Source organism: Girardinichthys multiradiatus, chromosome 2 (assembly GCF_021462225.1).
Source record: "Girardinichthys multiradiatus isolate DD_20200921_A chromosome 2, DD_fGirMul_XY1, whole genome shotgun sequence".
Classification (NCBI taxonomy): Eukaryota; Metazoa; Chordata; class Actinopteri; order Cyprinodontiformes; family Goodeidae; genus Girardinichthys; species Girardinichthys multiradiatus.
Window position 1 is genome coordinate 12,410,207 of NC_061795.1, and position 13,548 is coordinate 12,423,754.

A 13,548-nucleotide genomic window follows, 5' to 3' on the forward strand; every position below is an offset into this window, starting at 1 on the left:
AAGAGACGTGGGAGTTGTGAGCGTATTCGATCCACCCCAAGTGGTCGCTCCATTCAGCGGGACAGGTGAACGATGCGCACCGCAGGGCCGCCTCCAGCTCCTGGTTGAGGCGTCACAGAAATGTCTCAAGACACGGGAAGTAAACTGAGGACCCTTGTCGGACAACAGGCAACTGGGGATGCCATGCAGGCTGAAAACATGTTTGACCATCAATCTAGCTGTTTGGAGGGCCGACGGCAGCTTTCTGAGAGGAACCAGGTGGCAGGCCTTGGAGAACCGGTCGATAATGGTCATAATTACGGTCATCCCTTGAGAACTTGGTAGGCCCATGACGAAGTCCAAGGCCACATGGGACCAGGGTTGGCCAGGGATGCTGAGAGGCTGGAGCAAACTTGCGGAAGGTCGGTTTGAGGACTTGCTTCTAGAGCATTCACATACTCCCTAACGTCTCTGTGAAGGGACGGCCACCAATAATGTCTGGAAATTGCGGCGATGGTCCTACTGACACCAGGGTGGGCGGAGAACTTGGCCGAATGGAACCAGCTGATCAATCTGGATCACACTGAAGCTGGAATGTAGGTCCTTCCAGGGGGTCCAGTTCCTGGCCCAGGATAATCAGGAAGGGCTTGCCGCACCAGGTCCTCTATCTCCCAGGTTAACGAGCCCACTGTACAGCATGGCGGCAGGATTGACTCTGCCTTTTTTTCTGAATCTTCAGGTCCGAATTGGCGGGACAGAGCGTCAGGTTTGAGGTTCTTGGATCCTGGCCTAAAAGAAATAGACAGATTAAATTGGGAAAAGAAAGGTGACCAACGTGATTGACGTGCATTAAGACGCTTAGCTGACTGGATGTATGACAACTTTTTATGGTCTGTCCAGACCAACACGGGGTGTTCGGCGCCCTCCAGCCAATGCCTCCACTCCTCTAGGGCCAACTTAATGGCCAGCAGCTCCCTGTCTCCAACCTGATAGTTCCGTTCAGCAGGGGTCAGCCGACGGGAGAAAAAGGCGCAGGGGTGAAGCCTTCCATCCAGGTCTGAAAGCTGGGAGAGAACTGGTCCCACCCCGGTATCCGATGCGTCTACTTCCAGTGTAAACTGCCTTGTAGAGTCAGGATGGATCAGAACCGACGCCTGGGAGAACAGCCTTTTCAGCCGGGTGAAGGCGGTCTCAGCCTCCGATCCCCAGCTGAAGGTCGTCTTGGTGGACGTTAGCGCAGTTAATGGGGCTGCCACCTGGCTGTAATTTCTAATAAACCTTCGGTAGAAGTTGGCGAACCCCAAGAACTGCTGCAACTTCCTCCGGGAGTCAGGTACTGGCCAGTCCATCACTGCTTGAACCTTCCCTGGGTCAGCACGAACCTGTCCCTCCTCCAACACGAACCCCAGGAAGCTGACAGTCGACAGATGGAAGTCGCACTTCTCCACTTTAACATACAGTCTGTTCTCGAGGAGGCGCTGTAGGACCTGTCTAACATGGCGGCGGTGTTCCTCGAGACTTCTGGAAAAAATCAAAATGTCGTCCAGGTATACAAATACCTGGAGACATTCCAACGCCTGGCTTTTAGCTTTTATAGCTTCCTTAGAGTAGGGGAATTTACTACCCCATCATCCTCATCTGATTCTGCCAGAATCCTAACTACTCCTCATCCAAAGTTATATCCCGATTATTTTAAATTTATGTTAAACATTCTAAAAGAAAGGTCCTTGCTTTTATCCTCATTGCTCGTTTTAATGTTCCATCCTGCCCTTTTCATGTCATGCTAAATTCGCCATCAAACGGCACAAACTCATTTCGAATCAGGGCGGTCACTTCAGCTGCCTCACCAGGAGTTTTGATTTCTTCACTCCAACAACTCGGCGGCTGGTCTTCTCAGCGTTCTCTTTGTATTTCTGTCCTGACCTCCAATCTGTCTTATCCACTCAACGATTTATCAGTCCTTGGGTAACAACTCTCACAATTACTGGTGGTGGTCGGCCTTATTAAATCCTTTCCTCTAGCTAGATCAATTATTAATCTTCCTTCTCTATTCCTGGTTCTCTTATCTAACCATTTTAAATTTGTATATTTTATTCTCCTATTTATTCATATACCATGTTTTTAGATAGTTTTATTGGGGCCTGCCAAAGCAATGCATAGGAGAGCAGTGACATTACCTGGAGACATTACCCTGGATACCATGGCTCTTGATACATCACAAAGACTTGCTGTCTTGGTCATAGATGCGCCAGCAAGACGTGCACCAACAATTTGTCCTCTTTTGAACTCTGGTATGTCACCCATAATGTTGTGTGCATTTAAATATTTTGAGCAAAACTGTGCTCTTACCCTGCTAATTGAACCTTCACACTCTACTCTTACTGGTGCAATGTGCAATCAATGAAGACTGGCTACCAGGCTGGTCCAATTTAGCCATGAAACCTCCCACACTAAAATGACAGGTGTTTCAGTTTCATTGTCCAACCCCTGTATATGCTGTTGAATGTGAGAGCCATAAGGAGCTGACAGGTCTATGATCAATATTTTCTTACCGGAGAATTTGCATGTGGAGATGCCGATGGGACTGACTCAAAAGATAGGAAAGTTTGGCTGACTGAATGGGGCGATCATAAATCTTTCCTTGACCTATTTGGCTTAAAGAGTATTCACTTTCTGGTTCTGAAAGAGCAGATTGGAGATTGACAGTTGTATGCGGAATCGGGAACGACTTCTATGCCTGGGTGGAAACCATAAACGAACCCATTAATAAGGAAGTCCACGAATTCTGTGTCGGGGTGATTTTTAGAGCAAATGCAAGAGCATTTACCTTAATGGGTGTGGAAAGGTGCTGGCTTAGTCAATCCGCCTGGAACGTGGGATTGTGAGGGCATGGGTTCCTGGCGTGGGCACCGCTGCAGAAGGAGCAGGCATGCAACAGTCTACAGTTGGAGATGGAACAGCCAAGGTCATTGAAGTTATTGCAAATCATTCTACCTCTGTGATGGAAAAAAGGGCAGCCTTGCTTATCCACACCCTTAGTGACTGGAAAATTGACTGAAGGGCATGCATGTGTCACTGAGTTTAGGAATAATGGGTGGAGGAGGGGCGGCGGATGACAGCCAATCCAGAACTGAAGAGCTGCAAGATGTGGGACGAGAGCGGAGAAGGATAATAGCGGTACATATGGTGGCTGGGTGACTAGGAGCACCAGAGAGACTGCATGATAAGGAAAAACGTGTAGCGAAAATACGGCAGTATAGTTCAGAATCAACAGAACCCCAGTATGTGCCCTGATTAAATAACTGTAAGCAACCAGCAGCCTGGGTAGCAAAGAGGATGTGATATTGATAAAAACTAGTACCTCCGAAGTGGAGAGCCATGTCAAGGATAATGAATGATAGTCATCAAGTTCTGACCAACGGTCTGGATAGACTGAGCATATAATGTCACTGTATAAATGTTGTGGTTCAAGCAGTTGTGAATTTCCAACTACCCGAAGAGTTTTACTGGTTTGTCTCAATTGCGAATCCAAATAGCCAAATTTCTGGTACTTTCCGCAGATCTCGAGCATACAACTTCTCCAAGATTATATCCTTTAAACTCTGAGTCCAACTGCTGCCAGGCTGCGATTCTGTTCAAAAATCGTGTCCAGCTTGCGATTCTGCTCTCTTAACATTCCAGTCTGAGTGTTGATCGCTCTACAGACTCCATCTAACATCTCAGGCAGCTTTGGAATGCTTTGAACAGTTTTGCGAGTCACTCGATAAGCCAGGTAACCACCAACTCCAAAAAGTAGAAATCCTGTTATCAAAAGTCCAAATATGTACACATTTTCTACGTCCGCGACCGACATCGTAGTCAGGCACACAATGTTCCGCTGCTGCCAAGAATCCATTGTGTATCCAGAGAAGAATGTCCCTTCTGGAAAAGAGGGTCTCCTTTACCCTGTCCCGCTGAAAAAAAAATTTTTATCAATTACGTTGAGAGTCCGGCTGACCAAATCCATAATTTAAAGGTTTGGAGGATATGCGAAGCGAGGCTCTGAGAAAAATACAGACAAAAAGCAGAAGCAGGGATCGGCGGGGAGGGAGGGAGAGAAATGCGTGTGTCTTCCACCGAGAGCAAGAGAAAAGCCTGATATACTCAAAATTCTTGTGATCTGTCCAGACAACAATAGGTTGGGAGGTTCCCTCCAGCCAGTACCTCCATTCTTAAAGGGCCATCTTGATGGCAAGAACCTCTCAATTCCCCACATCGTAATTCCTTTCTTCAGCAGAAAACGTTTAGAGAAAAATGCGCATGGATGGAGCTTACCACCTGTGGTGGATCGCTGGGACAAGACAGCTCCTACTCGAGTATCGGAGGCGTCAACCTCCATCAAAAATTGCTCCTGGGTGTCAGGATGTTTCAGGACCAGGGCAGTGGAAAAGCGTTGCTTGAGGTTCTTGAAGGCAGTGTCAGCTTCAGGGGACCACACAAAAGGCTGTTTAATGGATGTCATAGCTGTAAGGGGAGAACCAAAAAGACTGTAGTCACAGATGAAACATCGATAGAAGTTGACAAACCCCAGAAATCGTTGAAGCTGCTTGCAATCCACAGGAACCAGCCAATCCACGGCAGCAGAAATCTTGCTAGGATCCGGCTTCACCTGTCCACCCTCAAAAATAAAACCCAGGAAACTCACTGACGAAACATGAAATTCGCACTTCTCTGCTTTAACAAATAAACGGTTTTCAAGAAGTCTTTGCAAAACAGCTCTGACATGTTTAGAATGTTCCTCAGAAAGATCAGGATGTCGTCTAGGTAGACAAAAACAAAAACATTGATAATGTCCTTGAGCACATCATTTACCAACGCCTGAAAAATGGCAGGGGCATTAGTAAGACCAAAAGGCATCACCAAATATTCAAAGTGACCTATGGGTGTCTTGAAAGCAGTCTTCCACTCATCCCCTTCATGTATACGGATAAGATGATAAGAGTTCCTGAGGTACAGCTTGGAGAAGATGTTAGCTCCTTGAACAGACTCAAAGGCAGATGAGAGTAAGGGTAAAGAATATTTATTCTTAACAGTGATGTCTTTCAATGCTCGATAATCAATACTAAGCTTCTGTCTTTTTTGGAAACAAAGAAAAATCCTGCCCCTACTGGTGATGATGAGGCGCGTTTTATGCCAGCCTTGAAAGAGTCATTGATGTATTTCTCCATGGATTCTCGTTCTGAACTTGAAAGGCGGAAAAGACGACAAGAAGGCAAAGGTGCTCTAGGGAGGAGGTCTGTCGCACAGTCATAAGGTCGATGTGGAGGGAGAGAAAGGTGAGGTCTTTACTGAAAACCCTTTCAAGGTCATGATATTCTGCAAGAACATTAGTTAAGTCAGGAGCGATAATTATGTAGTCCTGAGGAATAGATGCAGGAACAGCAGAACGAAGACAGGTAGCATGGCACTCAGTGCACCATGCCTCAATACGGGATTCAACCCAGTTAATGTGAGGATTATGGAGTTTAAGCCACGGGTGACCTAAAACTAAGGGTGACTCTTTAGTGGGAAACAGAAGGAATTAAATGTTCTCATGGTGATTACCTGACGTAACAAGTTCTAAAGGTTGAATTTTCTGAAAAACTGAGTTAAGTGATCGTCCATCTAAAGCAGAAGGATTCCGACCGGATTCCGCTGCTAAAGTGCGGAACTCAATGGCCATGAAAGCGACAGGTCTTAAACCCTGTTTAAGCGTCCATAATTTCTTGGCTACCTCATCTCCTGACTGACTAGGGGAAAAGGTTAATTTGAAAAGACTGATAAACTCTTCAAAGGAGTAGTAATGAATCGATGATTCATTAATGATTGCTTCTGCCCATCTTAAAGCCTGGTCCCTGAGTAATCCAATTATATAGGAAATCTTAGTTACGTCATCAGGAAAAGACTGAGGCGACCTATGAAAAATTAAAGTGCACTGTAAAAGGAATCCCTTTATTTTGTCACTCCAGAGTAGGAGGCCTCCACATCCTTCAGGGACATACTTCACACATTCAACATTGACTCACTCACAAACTTCTCTCAGGCATTCCAGGATGTGCGGAATTCCCTTTGACACAAAATCTTCAAGGAGGCTGTAACTTATGTGAATACAAAACAGCTGAGATAAGACTCCTGCAATCATCTTGAGAACCCCACGTACATTTACTGAAGGAACTGTCTGTTCAAATAATTCATGGCAATAAACTATTTTCAATCATCTACCTTAAATGGATCTTGCTCAAAGGTCTTTAATTAACTCAATATGTTGTCAGACCGTAGTGCAGGCGAAACACTAATGTTTTGTAGCATTTTAAAAATATCAATTTTTACATGATCAATTGCAAAGATTTTAACAAAACAAATTTAACTTCTGACTGCATCTATCACCAGTGCTACAAGGTAGCACTTCCAAGTAAGGGCCACAAAAAGTGGTATTGTTACATAGAAACTTCTGAGGAACTTGTCGTTTACTATCTGCTAGTACGTCATTACCCGATTATGAACAATTGTACTACAGTGACAAATTATTGGGGAATTGTTGGTTAAAGCTTAAAGGCCTCCACCAAGGAGGTTATGTTTCATTTGAGTTTTTCTGTCTGTCTCAGAGTGTGTGGGTGTGTGTTAGCAACTTAACGGAAAACGTTACTAACTTTTAAGATTCTTTTTACCAGAGGTGTGTCTTAGGTAAGGAACTAAGTCAAATTAGTTAGCCATTAGTTATGCTAATTCTTAGTTAGAACTCCTAGCTATCACTAACCTCTGCTACTGTATTTGAGAACTTTAATGTTTCTCATGAAGCTACAGTGGAGAAAGACAGGTGGACCGAATGAGAACTTTGTCAGTCCTCAGAGCAGGCGGTCTGGAGGTCGGCCAGCATTGCATTTTTCAACAGCAATAAGTTACATAGCCTGCTCTGCACTTAACTGAATTCCTCACCTGAAACATCAAGCTGAATCTAAACATCACAGGTCCTAAAGCCCAAATCAGCAGCCTTCAACCAGTCCAAAATGCTGCACCGCATATGAGATATGACAACGCACTGGGACCATCATGTTTGTCTGACCAGAGGGGATTTCCCCAATAGCTGTAGTTTTATGGTGCATTCGAGTACATCTCGAACACTGGACTGTCTAAATATCCAAACAGCTCCAAAGTAATTTAAACCTTTTCTGTTCTCAAAATGTCTGCACAGTCTTAAAAAATGGTTTGTAAACAACATTGACAATTTCAAGTGTTTTTATTATTGTTTGATCCATCCATTCATTTATCCATCCATCCATTAAGTCAAGGGCTTATCTGCTCTTCATTTATTATTTAAAAATAAGTCATACCAAATCTCATCATACCAAATCTTTCATTAAGCCCACATTTCTGTACATTTCTGTTTTAATCTAACCTAAACAACAGTGACCATTCTCAGGTTGTTTTATTATTGTTGTATAATCCATCAATCCATCTAGTCTCTGGCTATACCCGCTTACCCTGAATAGAAAAAAAAATAAAAATAAAAACAAATCCCAAGGCTTATAGTGGCCACTGTTTCTCTTAATTGAAGTGTACCGAAAATGTACCAAACTTGCTTCGAAACCGCAGTATGTACCAAACTGAGTTTTTTGAACCGTTATAACCTATTTGTACTTCGCTGCTCTATCATTAGCAAGTGCTTGATTAATGAATAATGCCACAATCTGGCTCATTGGCTGTAAGCCTGCTGAGTCATAAATTGAAAAAATAATTATTTACTAAATTAAGTTGTTAACATTATGAGGTGTGTCTTCAGCTGTATCACTATCTCAGCAGATGGATGGAGTGGGTGCCAGCGGGTCCAACAGCCTGCCTCTGTCTGTGTGTGGTTTTCAGCCAGCTTTAATAATTCAGAGAGGACTGGTCAGGTGCTCCTAGACAGACTGAATGTCACACCACAAACAAAAAAACAAGCCCTGCCAAACGAGGCAGTGACAGTACCAACTCTTGAAATGAGTGTGGAACTAAGTAGTAACTAACTCTGTTTACCACTACTATTTTGCGCCCATTAAGTGAAGTCGCAAATCCAAATCTCTTGTTAAACATTCGTTAATTCATATTTACCTACTACGTCATTTTTTCTATCCCATTTAGGGTAGTCACTCATTAAATCTACTGTTAAACATAAATAAACCATTTCTTCGTAATTAATAATAATAAATTTTATTTATAGGCAGTTTTCAGGACATTCAATGTCACTGACCTAAAGCAATAAATAAGAGAACTAAGTACAAAAAAACCAACTGAAATTGTACACTGAAATAGAAGACTTCAATGAAAGTTAGCGAGTCAATGTTACAGGTGTGAGGACCTTCCAGAGTTGGGGGTGGAGCAGCTGAAGGTTCTGTACCCCATGGTGGACATTCAAGCTGGAGGAATAATAAGGCTAATGGATGATGAGAGTCTGAAAGGACCTTTATCATCCATCTTTAATAAACTCCTTAATAGAAAGTCAAACTCATGAGAAGCTCAACGAGCTAAAGGCTTGCAGGGATAAGATGACCAGCAAGTTTTACTTTACCGATCGAAGGCGTGGATTTAACATGCAACCCAAGAAAAACCCATGGAGGTTTTCCAAGGAGACATAATTTTCCTCTTCGTTTTGCTCCAGTCCACTGCTGATGGTCCGTCATACTTTTCCCCTTTGCCAAAGGAGGGAAGCCGACCGTCTTTGAGTTTGTTACGGACGCGTAGAAACTGTCTCTGTGGCGGCTGGTTTTAGTGAACAGTGCTCTGTAGCGGCGGCCTGAAGGTAAAACTCTAAACAGATTATGTGCAGGGTGTGTGGGGTCTGCAGAGATTTTAGCAGCTCTTTTCCTGACCCTAGACCTGTATAAGTCCTGGATAGAGGGAAGGTCAGCCCTGATTATTCTCTCTGCAGACTTGATTATTCGTTGCAGTCTGGACCTGTCCTGTTTTGTGGATGAGCCAAACCACACTGAGATGGATGAAGACAGGACAGACAGAATGATGGCAGCGTAGAAGATGACCAACAGCTCCTGTGGAAAGTTGTACTTCTTGAGTTGCCTCAGGAAGTACAGTCTCTGCTGGGCCTTCTTCTGAACAGTGTCTATGTGTGAGGACCATCTCAGGTCCTCAGAGATGGTGGTTCCTAGGAACCTGAAGTGGTCCACAGCTGACACGGTGTTGTTGAGGATGGTGAGGGGGTGTATGGGGGTGGTGTTCTCCGAAGGTCCACCACCATTTCCACAGTCTTGAGTAGGTTGAGTTCCAGGTAGTTCTGACAACAGGACAACCTCCGATGAGGTGCAGTCATTTGTGTAGAGGGAGAAGAGGAGTGGGGATAGAACACACCCCTGGGGGGCACCAGTACTTATTGATCTGCTGCGGGAGAAGATGCTCCCCAGTTTCACCTGCTACCGTCAGTCCATCAGGAAGCTGTTGATCCACTGACAGGTGGAGGCTGGGACGTTGAGCTGGGTGAGCTTCTGGTGGAGGTTGTCGGAAATGCTGGTGTTGAAGGCCGAGCTGAAGTCTACAAACAGGATCCTGACGTACGTCCCTGGACAGTCGAGGTGTTGCAGGATGAAGTGTAGACCTAAGTTGACAGCATCATCTGCTGAACTGTTTGCTCGGTGGGCAAACTGCAGGGGGTCCAGCACGGGGCCTGTGGTTTCCTTCAAGTTAGGCATGATGGGGAGACGTTATCAGGTCCTCCAGCTTTCTTTGTTTTCATGCGCTGAAAGAGCCTTTTTACATCTTCCTTGGAGATCTTTAGTGCAGGCAGAGGGTCTGAAGGTAGGGGGTTGGTTGGTTGTTTTACGGGTCAAATTTGTTCCTGAATGGGATGTGGAGGAGATGATTTGAGGCGTGAACGGCTTCCTGCCATGTCTGCAGTAGAAGCCATTCAGTTGGTTGGCCAGGCGAGGATTCTGTTCTGGATGGGTGGGGGGGCTCCTATAGGCAGTCAGGATTCTCAGACCAGTCCATACAGCTGAAGCATCACCAGTAGAAAGGCTGTTCTTAAGGTTCTCACTGTAGCTTCTCTTGGCTGCTTTGATCTCCTTTGTTAGTTTGTTCCTGGCCTGCCTGTACCTCGCCCAATCTCCACTGCTCTGAGCTTCTTCCTTATCCCTGCACAGATTCCTGAGGTGTGGAGTAAACCATGGCTTGTTGTTCCCAAAGGTGCAGAATGTTTTGGTCTGCACCCATATGTCCTCCCAGAAACTGATGTATGACGTCACATCAGTTAGTTGGTTTAAGTCAGTGGCTGAAGTTTCAAAAACAGTCCAGTCTGTGCATTCAAAGCAGCCCTGTCTGCTTTGATTCCTCAGTCCACTTCTTAACAGTGTGAACCATGGATTTGGAAGCTCTTAATCTCTGCCTGTAGGTTGGGATGAGGTGGATAAGACAATGGTCTGAAAGTCCCAGAGCAGCCCTGGTAACTGCATGATATGAGTCCTTTATAGTTGTGTAACAGTGGTCCGGTGTGTTTTTTTCTCTGGTGGCACACTTAATATGCTGTCTGTATTTGGGGAGTTCATTGGAGAGGTTTGCACTGTTAAAAGCTCCCAAATCTTCCAGTTGTACGTTTATATGTCTTTGTTTTGGACCTGAACTCCTGGCCTGAGATACTTGCACTTTCAAGTCTGTTAATAAATCACATCACAACCTATCATGTGGCTCCCAAGCATCTCCCTGCATACTGGTCCGACTCCATTACCACAGACCATGACAGTATCATTTTGGCTGTAAAATTATTGAAAAATGCAGAGTGAGTGGTTGTCCCTTGCCATTCTATATATATCTGTCAGTTATTTATTTTTATTGTGTGTCTTTTGACTATGCAATAAAAGTTTAAAGCGCAAATATAAAATAAAACAGAGTTAAACCTGTGATTGTAATTACAAGTGTAGACCAACTCAGTTGTAAAATCTTGGTCTTCAGGTTCATTGTCCTGTATGTTTAGATGTGGTTCCACTCCAGCAAACCTGTTTGAAATTACACCATTACCTCCTCTGCCTCCAGATCCTGCTGAAGTCAATTAATTGCCCTTTCATTAAACTCAGCAGGGAAAAACCTCAAACATCCAGGACAGGGCCCTGTGGACCACTTTCCCCGTCATTATATGCTATTTTTATTGAACCACTAGTAGCAGCAAGTAGGCAAACTAAAGATATTAAAGGCATATAATGCATAAATACTGAATGTAAAATCAGTCTTTATGCAGATAATGTATTACTTTTTCTCCAGCATTCACAAACCTCTGTCTCTCACATAATTGGATTGATAAATTCTTTCTCAAGAATTTTGGATTATTCTATAAATTCGTTAAAATCGACAGCCCTTCCAATAAATTGTTCCCTCCACAATTCCCTTAATACAGAACTACAGTCAGGGAATATTACATATTTGGATATTAATATTTCTCCTAGCCTGGCAGATTTAACAAAACTAAACCACATCCCACTTTTTAAAAAAGTGGAAGATGATCTCACTAGATGGAAATCTCTACTCATATCACTCATGGGCATGGTTGCTTGAATAAAAATGATGGTCTTGCCAAAAATCAATTACTTATTCTCAAATAAATTCCCAAATAAACCATCATCTGACTGGTTTAGATCTCTGGACTCCTCCATCACTAAATTTCTTTGGAATATAAAACCCTGCATCATAGCTTAAAAACACTGCAAAAGACCAAAGATAAAGGAGGACTAAATCTGCCTAACTTTTATCATTACTTCTTAGCCAACAGGATACAATACATCTCAAAATGGTTTAACCGCAGTCCTCTAGACCAGTGGTCCCCAACCTTTATATCATCGCGGACCGGTCAATGCTTGACAATTTTACTGTGGCCCAGGGTGTGGGGGGTTTTATCGAGAAATAACAGTGTGCAAGAGTCCACATGCAAGTACGCAAGTACGAGCATATCACACCTATCCTTTACTCCCTCTACTGGCTCCCAGTATCTTTTCGCATCCAATATAAAATTCTCCTGCTCACCCATAGATGTATCAACGGTCATGGTCCATCTTATCTACAGGAACTTATTCCACTCCAAACCTCCACCTGCACCCTCAGGCCGTCCAGCAGTCAGCTCCTCCAGGTCCCCACTAACAGGCTCAGAACCATGGGGGACATAGCCTTTTGTTCTGCTGCACCCCAGCTCTGGAATAGCCTCCCTTCACCGCTGAGAGAAGTGCAATGTCTGGATTCTTTTAAAGTTGGACTTAAGACATTCCTGTTTAGGAAAGCTTTTAAGTGCAAATTATTTATTTTACTCTAGTGTTGTTTTTATTCTTGTGTTTTAATTGTACCACTCTGAGATTCCTTGGAATGAAAAGTGCATTATAAAAAAATGTATTATTATTATTATTATTATTATTACCAAACAGCTATCAGCAATAGTATTTTATCCAGGTGCAAGTTTTTTATTTCATCAGTCTTTTGCAATCCTCAAAAATTCAAGGCGTTTTAGGATATTGACACTATTGCATCTTTTAAGGTTAATTATGTCAACATTGATAAAGGGCAATTAAAAGATTAGCAGAGATTAGATCTGTGTTGGGAAAGATCAGTATAGAAGAATATGTGACTAATGTGTTACACCACTTAACCTATTGCTCTGAAGTCATTTTACACAGTTTACATATCAGCTAAAGCATCTTTTGGCCAGTGATGTAGATAAGCATGGGCACACTAGCTGGTATTTAGGTTGCCTTGACTGGCTGGCTATGGGCACCGTCTGTGAGGGAGATGCAACAATGGGGGTGGGCAGAGGTTGACGGTGGTGAAGGGTGTAATAAAAATTTTAGTGTGCAGGTTTCCAAAATAGCCACTATCACAGTTTTTTAACAATTTGCTCTGCTACAATCTAGGTAACCTTCCATCTGGAGTTGGAGATCAGCCGTTCTATCTTTCTTGATTTTGTACAACTCAGCATGGTAACTACTAGGTGAGAGAACTATAAGTTATATGCTGTATTGTTATTAAAATATGTTTGACTTATCAGAACTAACTCGATCTTGTTTTCTTGCATCATTTAAAATGTACTATGATTTTGTTTCGATTTTTTAAACAGCCTAGATCCCACCATAGGAGCCCTTGTACATGTTAAACATTTAGTTTCACTTTTGTTAAAGAATTAATACATGGAATTTATACAGAAATAGCTGATAATTGCATATGCAGAATTAGTTTAATTCAATTGGTTGCCAGATGATGGGAAAGACTTTATCAAGGTGTTTATTTGGTAATAAAGGAAAATATTCTATTTCACTTACCTGGTAGTGATGTGCGATTCCTGAAGAAATCGTTCAAGACTTGTGAGTCGCTTTACCGACTCTGAAATCATGATTCATTGTCTCTATTATGTCATCCCCTGACTCATTCCTGCTATGCACTAATGTGTGTTGGATTCAGTTGTGTAATTATTTTTAAACAGCCATCAGAGACCAGAAAAAGAGACATTTGAGAAAACCTGATAAAAAAAACTATTCTAGTGTGTAAGAGATACTCAAAATGTACTCAACACAGTGAATAATGTTTGTATTAAAAGAG

General features: G+C 43.1%; 1 protein-coding gene across 2 annotated transcripts in view; it reads left to right on the forward strand.

Annotated features, from left to right (window-relative positions):
- The window catches only part of LOC124879046 (integrin alpha-11-like), a 146,481-nt gene that overhangs the window by 103,454 nt on the left and 29,479 nt on the right, over positions 1 to 13,548 (forward strand). For both annotated transcript variants that reach the window (XM_047383316.1, XM_047383324.1), the window contains exon 22: positions 12,867 to 12,943. In XM_047383316.1, coding sequence (XP_047239272.1) covers positions 12,867 to 12,943 — 77 coding nt within the window. The remainder of the gene's footprint in view (positions 1 to 12,866; positions 12,944 to 13,548) is intronic.